General features: G+C 37.4%; 1 protein-coding gene across 3 annotated transcripts in view; it reads left to right on the top strand.

Annotated features, from left to right (window-relative positions):
* Positions 1–15,063, top strand: part of PTPN14 (protein tyrosine phosphatase non-receptor type 14) — a 91,732-nt gene that overhangs the window by 45,730 nt on the left and 30,939 nt on the right. For all 3 annotated transcript variants that reach the window (XM_015857322.3, XM_015857324.3, XM_085542924.1), the window contains exon 4: positions 12,732–12,829. In XM_015857322.3, coding sequence (XP_015712808.2) covers positions 12,732–12,829 — 98 coding nt within the window. The remainder of the gene's footprint in view (positions 1–12,731; positions 12,830–15,063) is intronic.

Raw genomic sequence — 15,063 nt, 5'->3', positions numbered from 1 at the left:
ACCCAGGCTTAAGCAGTCTGGAACATTTCCATTTTGGTGCTCCTTTGATGGTTTTATTGTTTTAATTATTGGATTTTTTAAATATTAGTGGCTACTGCAGCATAAAAAAAACACACACATTAGGCTCGTAGTACACTTTGTAAACAACCTGATACTTAATAAGCCTTAATGATGTTTTTAGAGCACGACAGCAACAAATAACATGCAGTGTTTGCTTGGACTCTTCTTGCATTCATATCATTATGTGTTGTTTTGCTTTTCGGTAATGTTCATATTTGAGGGGACCTGGGGTTTTTCTTTTGGCTTTGTATTTTACTGAAAGTTTAAGGTCTAACATAAAAATAAGACCTCCTTCAAGATTCAACATTAATTCCCTGTTTATAAAATAATTTGCTGAGGAGGGCAAACCCTTCTCCCTGCTGACTTTCTTCAGTGAATGGGGAGCTTGTTCTCTGTATGTTGATTATTGAAAGCTGAGCTCTTTGTGCCAGATATTTTAAGAAGCTGTTGATGCTTAGATTTAATCTATTACATTATATGGTGCTTTTAGACCAGAAAGTGAATGTGTTTTCATGTCTGTGGTTGTGCAGTACATATGTAGCAATTCTAAAAAAGCATTGCATAACTATAAATACAGTTTTGGATACTTCAGCCTGCATTCTTGCTTTAGTGTGTTTTGAAGGCAGTGGCTGTGATGGTTAGAAATGTTGTAACAGGAATATCTTGGCATTAGACAGTATCGCATTTTCATCTGATCATGAGGAAATAATACTTATTTTATGTTCTTGGGCTTAGTCACGTATTCTTACATATCTCTCCCCTGATGGAAACTGTTTGTATTAAATTTCAGTAGATCTGACACTTTTAAAGCACTCTAGGCTATTTACTGGGCCATTTATATGGCAGCAAATTATGCTATGAGTTTTTAATTCTTAAATGACAGCATTTACAGATTGCCAGAGCTTCCTTGTTGGTTTTGTGTAGACCAGCTTGAATTCATCCATGCTATCTGAGTGGTGGAGGTATTCAAACAGCTTGCACTGAGTGCTGAGTTAAATTGTCTTTTCAGTGTTTCCCTTCTCAAACTATATCCAAGGGCTTGATTTTGAGTTGCAAGGTGTTTTTAGTCATGTCCACTGTTGGTATTAGCTGCAGCAAGCATATTTAGGACCTGGAAGCAATAAGCAAGAGGGTGCAGTTCAGTTTTGTGGGTGTGTTGTTATGTTACGTCAATATAAATGTCTTATGTACAGGCGTTCATCTGAACTGGTATTTAGCACAAGACAAAGGACGTAGTTTGTCATAGCATGGAATAAATTCAAGAATTAATTGGCTAGTCTAAAAATAGTATATATTTCAATACACTTTTATGAAAGTAAACAAGCCAGTGGAGTTCTAGTTTCAAACAAGTGACATGCTGGTACTAGAACTGTTTCCTTTTGCTTCCTTAATGATGGAGAAGAAATTCTTATTGCTCATAAAGTAGAAAGAACATTTACATGAAATGAAACAGCTTTAAAATACAGGCCAAATTCTACATGGTTACTTATTAAAAAGGACAGCTTATCATCCATTTCACTTGTGATTGCCCTACTAAGGCTTTGCCCAACTTTTCAGAGCCTGGTTCTGACCTCTGCATTGATGACTTACACATAATATCATCTCTGAGAAAAGAATGGGTTGTTTTTAACCAATCTGTCATTGCTGGACAGAAGAAGGGAATGTGTTAGTTCAGTGAAGAGCTGTTTTTATTTTCTCAGTTGTAGCTTAAGGGGAGAATCTTGAGAATCTTATACTGAGAACGGTTGGGGTGTCTACTGTAATGGAGCAATTTTGCTTCTCCTCTTTAAGAAAAAAAAATAAAAAGTAAGAGGGATTCTATTTAATCCTTTGGTTTAAGAGAAATTGGATAGGAGACGTGGAAAAATGGAGAACACTTCTTATCCCCAGATGCTTGAGTCACAGAAGTGCCCATAAGCCTTTATGTATATCCTCAAATAAAGATGAAAGAAAGCATTTCTTCTAATCCATGAACTATGCAGCTCACTGCCTTTGTCATTTAAACTATTGCAAAGTGCTTGACTGTCTTTTTCCTCCTTAAGGTGTAATAGCAATGCATAGCATTGTGAAATGGGTCTGCCCATTCATTAAGTAGCACAGTATACACAGTGCATATCTTAGTGTACCTTACGGGCTGGTGTGCTGATTTTGACTTGTCTCCCAGGGCAGCTTAAGGCACTGGTTTAGACAAATGAACTGTTACCTAGTCTGGGGCTAATATCCTGTTATCATTCTACATGCTGCAGTAGCAATGAGTTGTACTTTCTTTAGTGAAGTGCAGACTGCCAGAGGATGTTTTATGTGAGTCTCTGTGATGCAGTCTGGTTCTTTGGTAATCATGCATCTTCTCTCAAAGAGCCTCAGGAATAAAGGTTGCTCCAGACTTCCTGTGTAATCAGAGGGAAGAAAAGGGCATTTCCAGAGCATGATTCAGGATTCTTCTGCTGTGGATCACTTTCCTCAGGTGATTCATCCTTTCTCTGCTGCTTGTGTCAAAAAGGGAACTGCAGCTTACTGGTCTTCTGCTAATGAGCCTCAGGTAGATGTCTGAAATTTGGCTACAGTGTCAGAAGGAGTCATTTGGGCCAGCAACTTTAAGCAAAGTGACCCTTGCTTTTGATTGGGGTTATTATTCTTTAAAATTCAAGACTTCTCTCGACAGTAGAAATGTTGATTATAGAAGTGCTGCAAGTCTTCAGTCAAATTTATTGAACTTTGGCCATCCTACAGGCTGGAGGGAGCAAATGTTATGTTCCTTCCCTATTGCTGAGATGCAACATGTTTGAAATACACCCTTTTTTTCAGGGAACTGAATAGCTTTTAATATTTTTTCCCTTATTGGCGGAATAGAAAGCTGAAAGATGTCAGTACAATCCTGAAGACTCTGAGTGTGTTTAAAAGAAGCATTTGTGTGGAGGCCCTTATGCAGCTGAAAATCTCAAAAAGAATTTGGCAGAAGTCTTGGTGTCAGAAGATGGCACATTCCTGTGCAGTGAAATGTTTACTGGTTCCCTGTTTTATCTTTGGCAGCTGCTTTTGCATTTGATATCTTCAGCTGTTTTGAAGCTTTTAAAAAGAATAATTATTCGTTTCATGAAATGAATCTACTTTATCCACCCAACAGGGCAATGATTCATATACTTCTTTGGCAACATTGCCCATTGTTATCAGAGCTGCATTTGCTTTTGCAGGATTGCGTTTACTCCTGTTAGAGGGAAGTTCCAACACCTTCATGGGCCGTCATTTTATTGCATGGTTTTCTGATGTGCAGAGTGGCTGTTCAACTGTTCCTATGGAAACCCTACAGTCATCAGTCTTTGGGAAAGGGAAACAACCTGAGTTTTTATGTTTTCTGCAGATTGTGAACCCTAACATTAGATGCTTCAGTAATGGCTTCTCAGGAATGATCTACAGTACTGCAGGCCCAACACACAGGCAGCAACTTCACTGCATTTCATTTCACTGTTTTCTTATTACTGGAGATATATATAATGTAATAAATGAACTGGATTTTAGTTCCATACAAAGTAAAATTCTCCTAAATACAGTAGATCTTTATTTGAATGTTGCATTACATGGGATGGGAATACTACCTGAAGGTTTTATTAATTTTTGTTGTTGTTGTTGTTTGTTTGAGTTCCATAAATCCACAAACTTTCCCTCCAGACTAGCACAGCCTTTAAATAAAGTTCAGACTAAGCCCGTGATCTGTAAGTTCCCATGTATCCACTTTCTCTTTGAATGGAGTAACACCTGAGTATACTTGTATACTGTTCTGCTCTACAAAGCTTTTGTGATATGCTTCTGTGTGCTTACATACGAGACAAGATTTGAGAGGGATGGAATATGTTGTAATTACTCCAACTGCTATAAACAAGGAGGGAAGTATATGGGACACGTATAACTTTTCATGGTGTTTTTGCTTGTGTGTGCGTGTGTGTGTGTGTATGGAGAATAATTTAGTCATGCTTCTACTTAAACTTAAATTTAAAAAAACACTTATCTATTTATTTTCAGTATTGTAGACTATGAGCTAGAGTACACATATGTTTAGTTAACTCACCACATTTTTTTGTGTGTGATATTCTAACCTGCTTGGCCATTAACCTGGCTGGCTACCAGGAGAATGTTCAAACTGTTGACTCATATTGCTTCCATATGCAACTTAAACCACCTTTTCCCACAGTGGAGACAGCTTGAAGGTTAGCTGTGTATACTCTTCAGGGTACAGAACAGCATGTTTTGAACTGAGTCAACACATGTGAGTAATATGAAATAAATCAAAGCTATTATTAACATTTTTGTCTAATCTCATTTTTGCTGAAATTTTGCTGGGTCTCAAAATTGAAAAACAACAAGAGGGTGTTTTTGTGCTTTGCTTCCTGAGGGAGGATCCTGTGTGGAAGTGGAGGAGATCGTGTTCGTAAGTAGGAGAGGGTAGAGGCAGCAGTTTTTAGACCAATAAACAAAACAAAAACTGTAAAGTACTTGTGGTGGTGGGTTTTTTTTGGTTTTTTTTGTTTTTTTTCTTTCATGCAGACTGCACAAAAAGGGTGAAGGAAATTTAGCATGAGTTGATTTCTCTCATAGGCTTTGATAATCACTCTAGTTAGTTGTGGAGCCAATTGATGGAGAAGAGATCTGGGTTTAGTTCTAGCATTACCACTGTTAAGGAAGGTTGCATCTTTTTCTTACCTTTAATGTGCTTACTATGTTGGGTTTGTAGTTTCTTTTTGTTCTTTTGTTTGAAGTGGGCTGGGCTGCAAGAATGAAAATACTGATCATCAAATGCAGCCTTTAAGAGTTATAAGAAAAGAAACAAACAGTGCATTGCTGCAGTTGGTTTGTAGGGTAATTGAGCTGACTGAATTGGTTCCATTTTGTTTTTTGATCATTTAAGAAAGAAAGCTGAGAGCAAGCATCTCCCATACTGTGGCCAAATGCATCTGCCTCATTTCAGGAGGCACAAACATGTAGTTAACTATGTGAGTATTTTGAAGTCAATGGGACTGCCATGTTGAACAATAAAACTATTTTAACATGTGCTAAAAAATCCAAAACAGATGGATGCGTGGCATATTACTTACAAATAAATATGGCTAATGAACTCTTCACTCCCAGATATTTTAGTCTAGTGTTTCCATGTCATATTTATGTTTTTATTGAATGTCGTTTTTCAGCTGAAAATTTTGCCATTTTTGCAGTTCTCCTCTGGCCTTTATAAAGGTGAATGATCTGATGGTGTTACCAGGGTCTGGCTTTGTTGGACTCTAACTTGAAGGGAGCATACTTAGCCTTTGCTGAGAGATGGGACTTGTAAAGCGAGAGAATATGGCTTCCCACATTTTTTACTCTAAACGGCATGTTGGAGTTTTCTACTGTATAATTCTTCAGGTATTTGGATTAACCCTGATAAAATTATAGGTGGTTGTGAGGGAGTTTATTGTGCTTATAAATTGTAGTGGGGCTCCCTGTAATTTGTTATAATTAATTCAAGAGTTCAAGGGCAGAAAATCAGGATCAGGTTGTGGCATGCCTTCCTTTCTTGCTAAAGCATGCTATTACTAGCCTTCTTATTTAAGGTTTGGCTTCATATTTGTGGGCTTATTTGAACTCAGAGTATCAAAAAAATATAATATGCTGTTTTTCAAAACAGAATAGAACCTAGGACAGAGGATGGATCTGTTGCAGCTGGGGGTTCCTTTTTAAATATAGAGAAATAGGTGGATACCAAAAAGTTGCATCTGCTGGCTAAGCCTTTCAAGGAAGGAGTACGTGTGTTGGAAGGCTCGTGTCATGTCTGCAGGCCTCAACAGGGACTGGATGCATGTAAGTGCTTGTGGTCTATTAAAAAAAAAAAAAAAAAAAGCAGGATAAACAAAACACTCACAAAGCATTTCTTTAAAATCCAAACTCCCTTCTCACAATGGTCATATCACTGAGACAGGATGTGGTGCTAGTGGCTGGAGACAGAAGGTGTCTGCAGAAAGGCAGGGCCTGCAAGAAGCAGTGTGGTACCTCATGGTTCTGCTTAGTCTCCCAGCTCCAGCCTAGGGAGGGAGAAACTCCAGCAATGGACAAACCTCCAAATTTGTTCAGTCTTCTGCTGCCAGTAAGAATGCTTAATAGGTTAGTAACATATGTGCCACATCTCCACGTTTCCTCCATGGATGGTGACTCCACCACCTCCCTGGGCAGTCTATGCCACTGCCTCACCGCTCTTTCCAAGATATGTTTCCTAATGTGCAACCTGAACCTCCCCTGGAGCAATTCTCTTATCCTATCACAGTTACCTGGGAGAAGAGGCCAACCTCCATTTCACTACAACCTCCTCTCAGGTCACTGTAGAGAGCAATAACCTCTCCTGAACCTCCTCTTCTCCAGATTGAACAATCCCAGTTCCCTCAGCCACTCTGCTCACAGTGCAAGGAAGTTTATTATTTGCCTCTATGCTTGCAAATTGCATGTCAAAACAAATGGAAATGTCTGTCATTGTAAAACTAGCCTGTCTTATCCAAATTCTTCTTTTCTTCCATTTAGCTGTAAACTCTTGCTTTTAAAATGAGACTGAGAGATGAGGGGGTAGATAAGAACTGTGTTTTGATCGTGATGAGGGGATAGATACGAATTGTGTTATCTGTCCTCCTTTTTCAGTTGTACAAAGACATAAAAAAAATGATGCTAACCCAGCATTGTTCTAACTTAATTGGAAGGGGAAAAGGAATGACACTAGTCTTTCCATATGTTTAATTTTTAGTTTCCGTCATCTTTTCCACCCAGCTGCTGAAGGAAACCAGGATGTAGGAAGGTTGGATGCTGTTTCTGAACAATCTAGTTTCTCAGTTACCTGATGCTAACCTTTATCTACTTTCTAGGGTTGTTTGATCAAGGAGTTCTTATCCTAAAAACTGTCTGTTATGATTGTTTATACTGTTGGCATTGATAGTTTGCACTTCTGAAGGAATATCCTCCTGTGTGTGTGACAAAGACTCCTTTTGTCTCCTCTTTTTCTGGCAAAGCTACTGGTCTTTCTGAAGATCTGCTGCAGGGTGTGGCAGACTTGTTTTCAGTAATATCCTTCCAAAAATATTGCTCTTTGGTAGTGGAGCACAGCCCTGTTTTTTCTTTATATTCTTTCATAAATCCCAGATAAATGGCTATTGTCTAGTGCTGTGAAATATCAGGCTTCTGCTGGGAGATAAATGGATGAAATTCCAGAGGAGCAAGCTAGAGATGGTGTTTATCAACACCATCTAAGTTTTCTTTAGAAAGGCAAAGACAAGACCGTAGCACTGCATTACTGTCAATGACATCATCAATGTATGTATATCTTTTTTTTTTTTAAATGCCTTTAGATTAAGATGTGCTGATGGAATCTTTACTTCCAAATGTGTTTCAGCCTGTTCGAGCCCAGAAATCAAAACACCAACTTTGCCAACATACTAAACGTTGTATCTGAAGAGACCAATCTTATCTACCTGCTCTTCCTTATTGCCATATATAATGCAGCTCAATTTTGGAGTAAATTTTGTCTCGGTATTGAGTGACTTGCACCATATAAGCAGTATCCAGTAAGCAGCATTCTTGACTGAGACTTAGGAACAAAATCTAACTTTCCCAAATCTGCCTTGTTTTCCTGTCTGAGTTACTTCACCAGTCACATGCCTCAGATTCTATTCATGAAATAAGGCTACTTCTGTTTAAAGCATGTTTTTCTCAGATAAGCAATCAGGAAGAGTTAAATATTTTCGTTTTCTCAAATGTGAAATAAATAAAAACAATATTTTTGTCTTTATCAAATAGTTCCTTTGCTTCCACATTGAATAGCTGTAATCTGACTCATCTAGCTCAAAGGCTGAGAAAGTTTGAAAGACCACATGCTTAAAATAAAAAGAATGAATTTCTTTTAAAAATGTAGCATGTACTTTTCTGTGGAATCCTGTTGCTACTTAAGCCAAGATCATGGCACGTTTTGGGGGGTAAAAAGAATAAAAGACTCACAAATATCAAAGCTAATGCTTAAAATAATTCTAGTTCATGATAAAAGCCCTCTGTTCATGAGAAATTGCTTCCCCTGTGGGCAGATAATTGCATAACTGAAGGTTGCATAGTCTCTGTTCAGAAGAATATTACCATTCTGAGGTAAACCTAAATAACCCGTGTCAGGCTGTTGTTGTGATTCAATGAGAATTTTATTGTGTCCCTAATTTTTGAAGATCATCTTGTACTCAAATAGATTTATTATTTTTATTATTATTTCCATTTGATTTTATTTTTTAGAGTTGGAAGAGAGCTGAAACACTTGTGGGCCAATCTTTTTCTCCTTTCAGTCTTGAAGGCTTTGTAATTTGGGCATATGAATTTAGTAAAGCAGTTCTCTCTTCTTCCAGAAATGAAGTTGAGCTACATAGCTGTGCAGTTATCCAAGAGATAGGCTTGATGCCAAAATGGTACCTAATGAGTTATAAAAAAGTCAAGCCAGTAATTGCATCATTAGGAACAATTTTAAAGGAGTTGTACCTCTTGGATAACTAATGTTTTCGGGTGCTTTTATGTATTTTAACATGCACTTATGATAACAAGTTACTGGTATTGAAACTAACACATTTGTACTGACTTGAAGTTTCTAGGGAAACACATTGACTGATTTTAAAAAAAAAAAAAACAGTTTTGAAAAGTCTTTGATGCTGTTGAGGAGACATTGTGCATTTCCCCAATCCTTCCTGTCCCTGAGAAAGTAAAAGTAAAAGCAGGGAATGATAGCAAAGATCTAGACTGATCAGTACAGCATTTAAACAGTACTAATCCATAATTACTCTGCAAAATTAACCCATACTCTTGCTTTTTTAAACCACCCTTAAATATCTCCATGCAGTTCTGACTACCAGTATTGGTTGGGCCAGGTTCTGCATGACGGCCTGTATTTTGGAAGTATTCCTTATTGAAGAGATTGTAAATCAAAGACATTGAGTTACTTTCTGCATACTTAGAAGAGCAGCAGAAATAATATATTGGGTAATCAGTGGTGATTGATCAGTACAGGGAAGTCAGTGACACTCTACAGACACCCATGTTGTTTTTTGAAGTGCGAGCAGAACAGGAAACTTGGTCTTGGGAGGTCTTTGTGGAATTGTATGGGCAAATGGAGTTTCCATAGGTTTACACAGCTGCAGCTGAGTCATAATGTGGGTACTGTAATTACATTTCAAAACGTTACCCTTATCTCCTGCTTCTAGGGGTTTTAACCCTCTGACGTGTTATGTATTGCTAAAATGCAGATGTTGATTCTGGAATACAAATGTTCTCATAACTGTCCAGTTTACTTTAGAAAAAGTGTGCTTTTCAATGCAATAGATGCAAATGTACTCTTTGTGTATTGGTTAAATAGAGTTGTGGGAAATGATACCCTTATAATTATGGCTTTGTTCAGACGTGTTGTCCACTCCCATTCCCTTTGGAAATAGCTATGGGCTGGCAAACTATAGTAGCCTTCATTATATTGAATACACAAAGGCTCTGCTAAAAACTGTTAATCCAAAAAGAGCACTAAAGGTGAGAGATTTCAGCTGTCAGTCCATTTGGCTGTGGTGGTCTCTCTTCTTCCCTGTGCTCCCATAGTATCCCAGACTGACTTTGTGTGTAAAGCTTTGTAAGTTTTAATTTTGAATTTGTTGCCTCTTATTAATTGTGAGTAAAGTTTGTACACTTCCCTTTTGTTCAGTTTCCATATGCTTTCCTAGTTAAACCACTTAATAAGAGGCTTATGAAATGCATGTTTTTATGTGCTGTTCTGGAACAGCTTTCCTCAGTGAATGTATAGCCAAATCGTTTTTCAAATGTTTAACTGCTTTCAAATTGTAGAGATACTTTAGCAACTCAAGCAAAGAGCATTCTCAGCTATAGCATAGTTATAAAATAACAGTGTTTAAAAGAATTTCAGATGAAGGAGCCTCAAATCCTAGATAGAACACAGGCTAATTTCAGCTCCCTGTTGACTGGGCAGAAGGCCTGACCACAGTTTTGCAGAACAACTGAGTCATGAATCTGTGGCTCCTCGAGCTATTATGGCCTTTGAGTAGAACTTCCTTCAGGGCGTTCAGTAACAGCTCAGCTCTACCTCTTCCTGGGCAGTCGAATTAGTGACTCCAGTTCATGCTTTATGTGACCACGGTGTATTAATAACAGATCCTAGTATTTTGTTCTACTACAGTGTTGGTAAAAGCAATGCTGTACCATAATATTGTAGAATATTGCTGTTAGGATTTTTGATCATGACCTGTATCACACTCAAGTTTGCACACCTTCAAGTGGGCATTTTTTCTGTGAAGTAAGTGCTAAGTGATTTCTTAAAGCATTTTTCTGAACTCTTGTCTAAAATTGCTGGCATAGCAATCATGGAATCATGGCTTCACGAAAGCTGGTGATACTCTTGACTTTTATAGAGCTGGGATGTTGTGGTAGGATTTTACATTATTTTGACTTCTGTATAGTCTTTTAACTTTGTGTCTGTTTTAGTAATAGTTCTAACTATACAGAGCTTTAAGGAACATGGAGGATTTTCCTTCTGTTCTGGCAGACTAGAATGTGCAACTCATGCATACATATGTACCAGTGCCATAAATAGCGTGCTTCAGGATTACAGGTCTTTAAGATCAGATTCAGCAAACACTTACTCACCTACATACTTGACAAAGCAGTTTACATCAGGCTTGTATGAAAGCGTGTGTATTTTCAGAATTTAGAGTTAGTCATTGCAAAGAACTGCAAACAAGTTGACTTGTCTCTTGCACTGGGCAAGTGTGAAGCCTGGGGTTGAAGCACAGGTGTCATGCTGAGCAACAGTATGATTTTACATTGCCTCTCTCCAGCATATTTCAAAATCGGCCAAAGATGTAACCTTTATGATACTGTGAAAGCTATGTCTAAGCACTTCTGGTGAATATTTTCTTTCCTTTTTGACAATGTTATTCTTCTTTCTGGGGGAAGTGAGAGGGAAGAGGAAACCTAAAAATGAGCAACCTGGCAATTAAGTGCACATAAAATCTGTGAACTCAAAAGGGATCTTTTCAGACATTAAAATACATCCACAGGCCTTTCATTGAGAGATTTGCACTGCTTATAGCTGCTTATGGTGCTGCTACCTTGAGTGCAGGTCTGTTCAGAGCTTTGGTGCTGTCTAGTGGCAAGTTACTGCATCTCACATTGCTGACAGAAGAATTAACTGAGGAAGAGTGTAAAATGCTGTATTTGATTAATACCCCTCAAAGAATGGCTTGGGTTGTGCTTGTTTTTAAGCATGTAGGTTTTTTTCTAATGCCTACGCAGAGTTAAGTGGTAATGTGTAGTTAAGTGTAGTTAAGATAGTGACACAGGTGATGTTTGAGTGGTTCTTCATTGCAGACAAGTTAATTGACTTGGTACCAGGAAGGTGACTTATGTGCCTGAAATCATTAAGACGAGAACTGTTTATATTCTATTCCCAAAGGTTCAAACTTAAGATCAAATGTGGTTTACTGGTTGCAGCTGAGTCCAGTCAGGCATTTATTGCCTTAAGTCTTCTTCTCTGCTGTTCGTTTTCAGAGGTCACAGGCTCTGAGGCTTGTTGGTATCCTTGAGTATGACATCTTTCTTAATCCAGATTTGACAGAGTGATCTGGTTTTGTTCAAGTCATTATATTTTAAATCTATTCTGTTTGAGGGGATGCAATTGTGGCTGTAATTTTCTCAGCTGCGTGTCTTGTCCCTTGCTGATTTTAGTGCCTGTGCAACACAGGTAATTCAAGCAAACATGTAATTGTTGCCTACAGATTAAAATGTTGTGGCTTGTTAATGAAATTGTCTTCACTGGACTTTAACTTGATATTCTGGAGGGACGGCTGCCTAACACTGCTGCTTTGACCAGCTGTGCTACGGGTCTGGTACAGTTTGGCGGGTGGAAGGGATGCACAGATAACTCCTTAAGCTTTTGTGGAAGTTGTCTTTTTCATCTGCACCTACTCTTTTGCAAAATGGGGTGAAATATGTAAATTCTACCATGAGGTTTAAACTCACGTAGTTTACCTTGTGATTAGTTGTTGATAAGCAAGTATTGTGATATTAGAAATTGGTTTTGCTGTATTGTGTCTAAGTTAACATTACAGATGAAGGATCCCAATTAAAAAAACAATCAAACAATCAAACAAACAAAAAAAACCCAAAACAACAAGGCCACTATATGGGCCACAAAGTTACATCAGCCAGCCAAAGGATATTGCTGACATTCCATTTTTCTTATCAAAATGGTGATAGTTGAGTAAAAAACATAAGTAAGTGATGGAAGAGCCTCTTTGTGAGTTGTAGAACACTTGGTCTCTTCTAACTTGTACAGAATTTATAGAGGATGTCGTCCCTGCAGATATCCCTCTTCTGTGTGGTCAAAAACATGTAGGACAAACTAGAACATCTTATTTTCCTTTTCATACACCTGGAAACATTGCACGTGTAGGGATCATTTTAATTTATTTTGCTGTGTATGTTATAGATGATGTGGAGCTTCTTATATCGGGCACTGACTGTTGTTCAGCTGCCTGACATATTTGAAGTGAGTTTTTCTTGCTTTCAGTAGTCTCTTGCTCTGTAGAAGCTGTATATACATACTGCCCTTCTGGTTTGTTCTCTTTTCTGGTTTGTAGATATCAGTATTACCTACAAGTGAAAAAGGACATTCTTGATGGCCGATTGCGTTCATCATTGGAGCAGGGAATTCGACTAGCTGGTTTAGCAGTGCAAGGTAAGATGATGTGATCTGCTTGCCATTTTCCTACTAGGATATTTTGGGTTGTTCTAGATGTTGACTGGCAGTAACTAGGGCAACGTATGATTCCTATTCACAACAGCCAGGTTTTTCTACATATTTACAAATGCGTAGGTGGACTACTGTTGATGAAATGTGATTCTGTAAATGCTTGTACCCTTAGGGAGGGAATGGTGGACCACATCACAATCTGCAACTTTCTGCAACTTTTTTTTCTGAAAGCCGTGTTAGTGAATTTGAACTAGACTCCAGTTCTAGTTCCAGCCACAAAGTACTTTACAGTAATGAATTTGCTTCACATTCTCTGGTTTAAATGGAATTACATCAAAGAGCATAAGAGCAGTTTTAATTTTACCTTTAATTAAAAACTCATTTTGCTGTGCAGCGCTATCTGCAATATGAAAGAACACATGACCATAATTGTTACATGAATTATAAATTAATAAACTGCTTTTTATTCTAAGCCTCCTAAGGACATCAATAAAAGTAAGATCATGCATGTACCTGGATAAAGAAGGAAGCCCTGTGTTTGTTGAAAGTGTGTTTCTGATCTATCTGTGACTATCAGAACTCAAAGTACAATTCCAACAATGATGCACTCAACACTGCATCTCTATGTGGACAGGGACAAGGACATACATATGATAACAAATGAGAAGATCTGATTTTTGAAATTTACAGGTTCTGTGGTACATCATGCCTGGTAAAATGTTTATATCTGAGAATCTGATTCTTAAAATACAGTTGCTGAAAATATAGAATTTTCAGGAAGTTCTAAATGAAGACAAACAATGTTCATTTTTTTTCATTTTGAGAAAGCTTTGTATTTGCAGGAGTGCCAGAGCAGCCATGATCCACTTCTTGCTGTCATTAATAGTTTTTAAGATACTTTGCAACTGCCTTGAAGAATAGGTTTTCAAAGGTGTTAATCATTGTGCTCATTCCTGACATTGAGGAACAGTAGATACAAACAAAATCTCAAGTCAATAGTTTGTATCTGTACCAGCTTCCTTGAATGTGTTTGAGAAATGTATCAGCAACCACTTTTATTTAAATAGTCTGAAATTGTACTGTAAAATAGCAGTACCTTAAAAATAACGCTAATTCTGATTAAGGGTAGTGTTAATATGATTCTTATAGGGCAGTTGTTCTGTTGTAGTATTTTTTTGCTTGGCTAAAACTTGAAGGAAAACTGTTTCCTGTTATATCTTCTTATGTTTTATGAATAATGGAAAAGATGTATACAAGACTCTACTCTAAATCTTGCCATATGAGAAAATTAAGCTTTGAGAGTATAAACATTAATGATAAATAGGTAGCAAATATGTTTCTCTGGTTGTGTGTTTCTTGAAGATTTTGCTGACTTTGGGAGCCAATGTGTAACATTTTGCAGTAGTTGTTGTTACCCTGAATTTTCAATATAATCTATAGTGTTTCAAAGACCACTGCATCAAGATCTTGCACTTAATCTTATTTGCTTTATTCGTGACCTTGTATTACTCCCTTTTGTCCTTTTCATGTGAAGCAACCAAAGATATTTGAAATACTTCTTTTAAACTTGCAGTCTGTTTCATGTCCATTTTGATTTCTTTCTGTTTATGTTAAAACATAACTCTGAGGTGAAAACAAAATGAAACTGCATTTTTGGCATCCTGCAATACATGAAGCTGTCTAGAAGCTTTGAAAGAATGTTTAGCTAATGTGATTTATGGTGGGGATTTCCACCTTCCATAATATAAGAATCTTGTAGATGGCGTTTGATCCCCTTCAGTTAATATAAAATAAAAAACCTCCCGGCAAGATATTCTTTTGATATAAGTTGTTGTGTTTTTAACAGATATATATTCTTATTTATTTGTTCATTTATTTATTTATTTATTTAGTAGTTTAGCCTTTAGGAAGCATTTTCTACAGTTTTGAAACTCTGTTGGTTGTTGACAATTCTTTCTTTTTTTTTTTTTTTTTTTAATATAATTGACTTGTTGATCTTCACTTCCTAGGCTGTAAAATTAAGCATTTTTCATATGGTTATGTAGAACTGTATCAGAGGTAGGCTAAATTCTTTTTGCCTGGTCAGGACTGGAGACATTGGAGAAGCAAAACTATGTACCATTTTAAAGAGACAGGCGTATCGTGGTCTTGTCATATGGTAGTATTAATTTGTTGAGGTTACAATAAGAAAAGAACCTCTTGCGCTCCCGATGGTTAAG

The sequence above is a fragment of the Coturnix japonica genome, chromosome 3, assembly GCF_054131305.1.
Source record: "Coturnix japonica strain WE chromosome 3, WE-NBRP24, whole genome shotgun sequence".
NCBI lineage: Eukaryota > Metazoa > Chordata > Aves > Galliformes > Phasianidae > Coturnix > Coturnix japonica.
The sequence above is the reverse complement of the archived record's forward strand: the minus strand, read 5'-3'. Positions and strand labels throughout refer to the sequence as shown.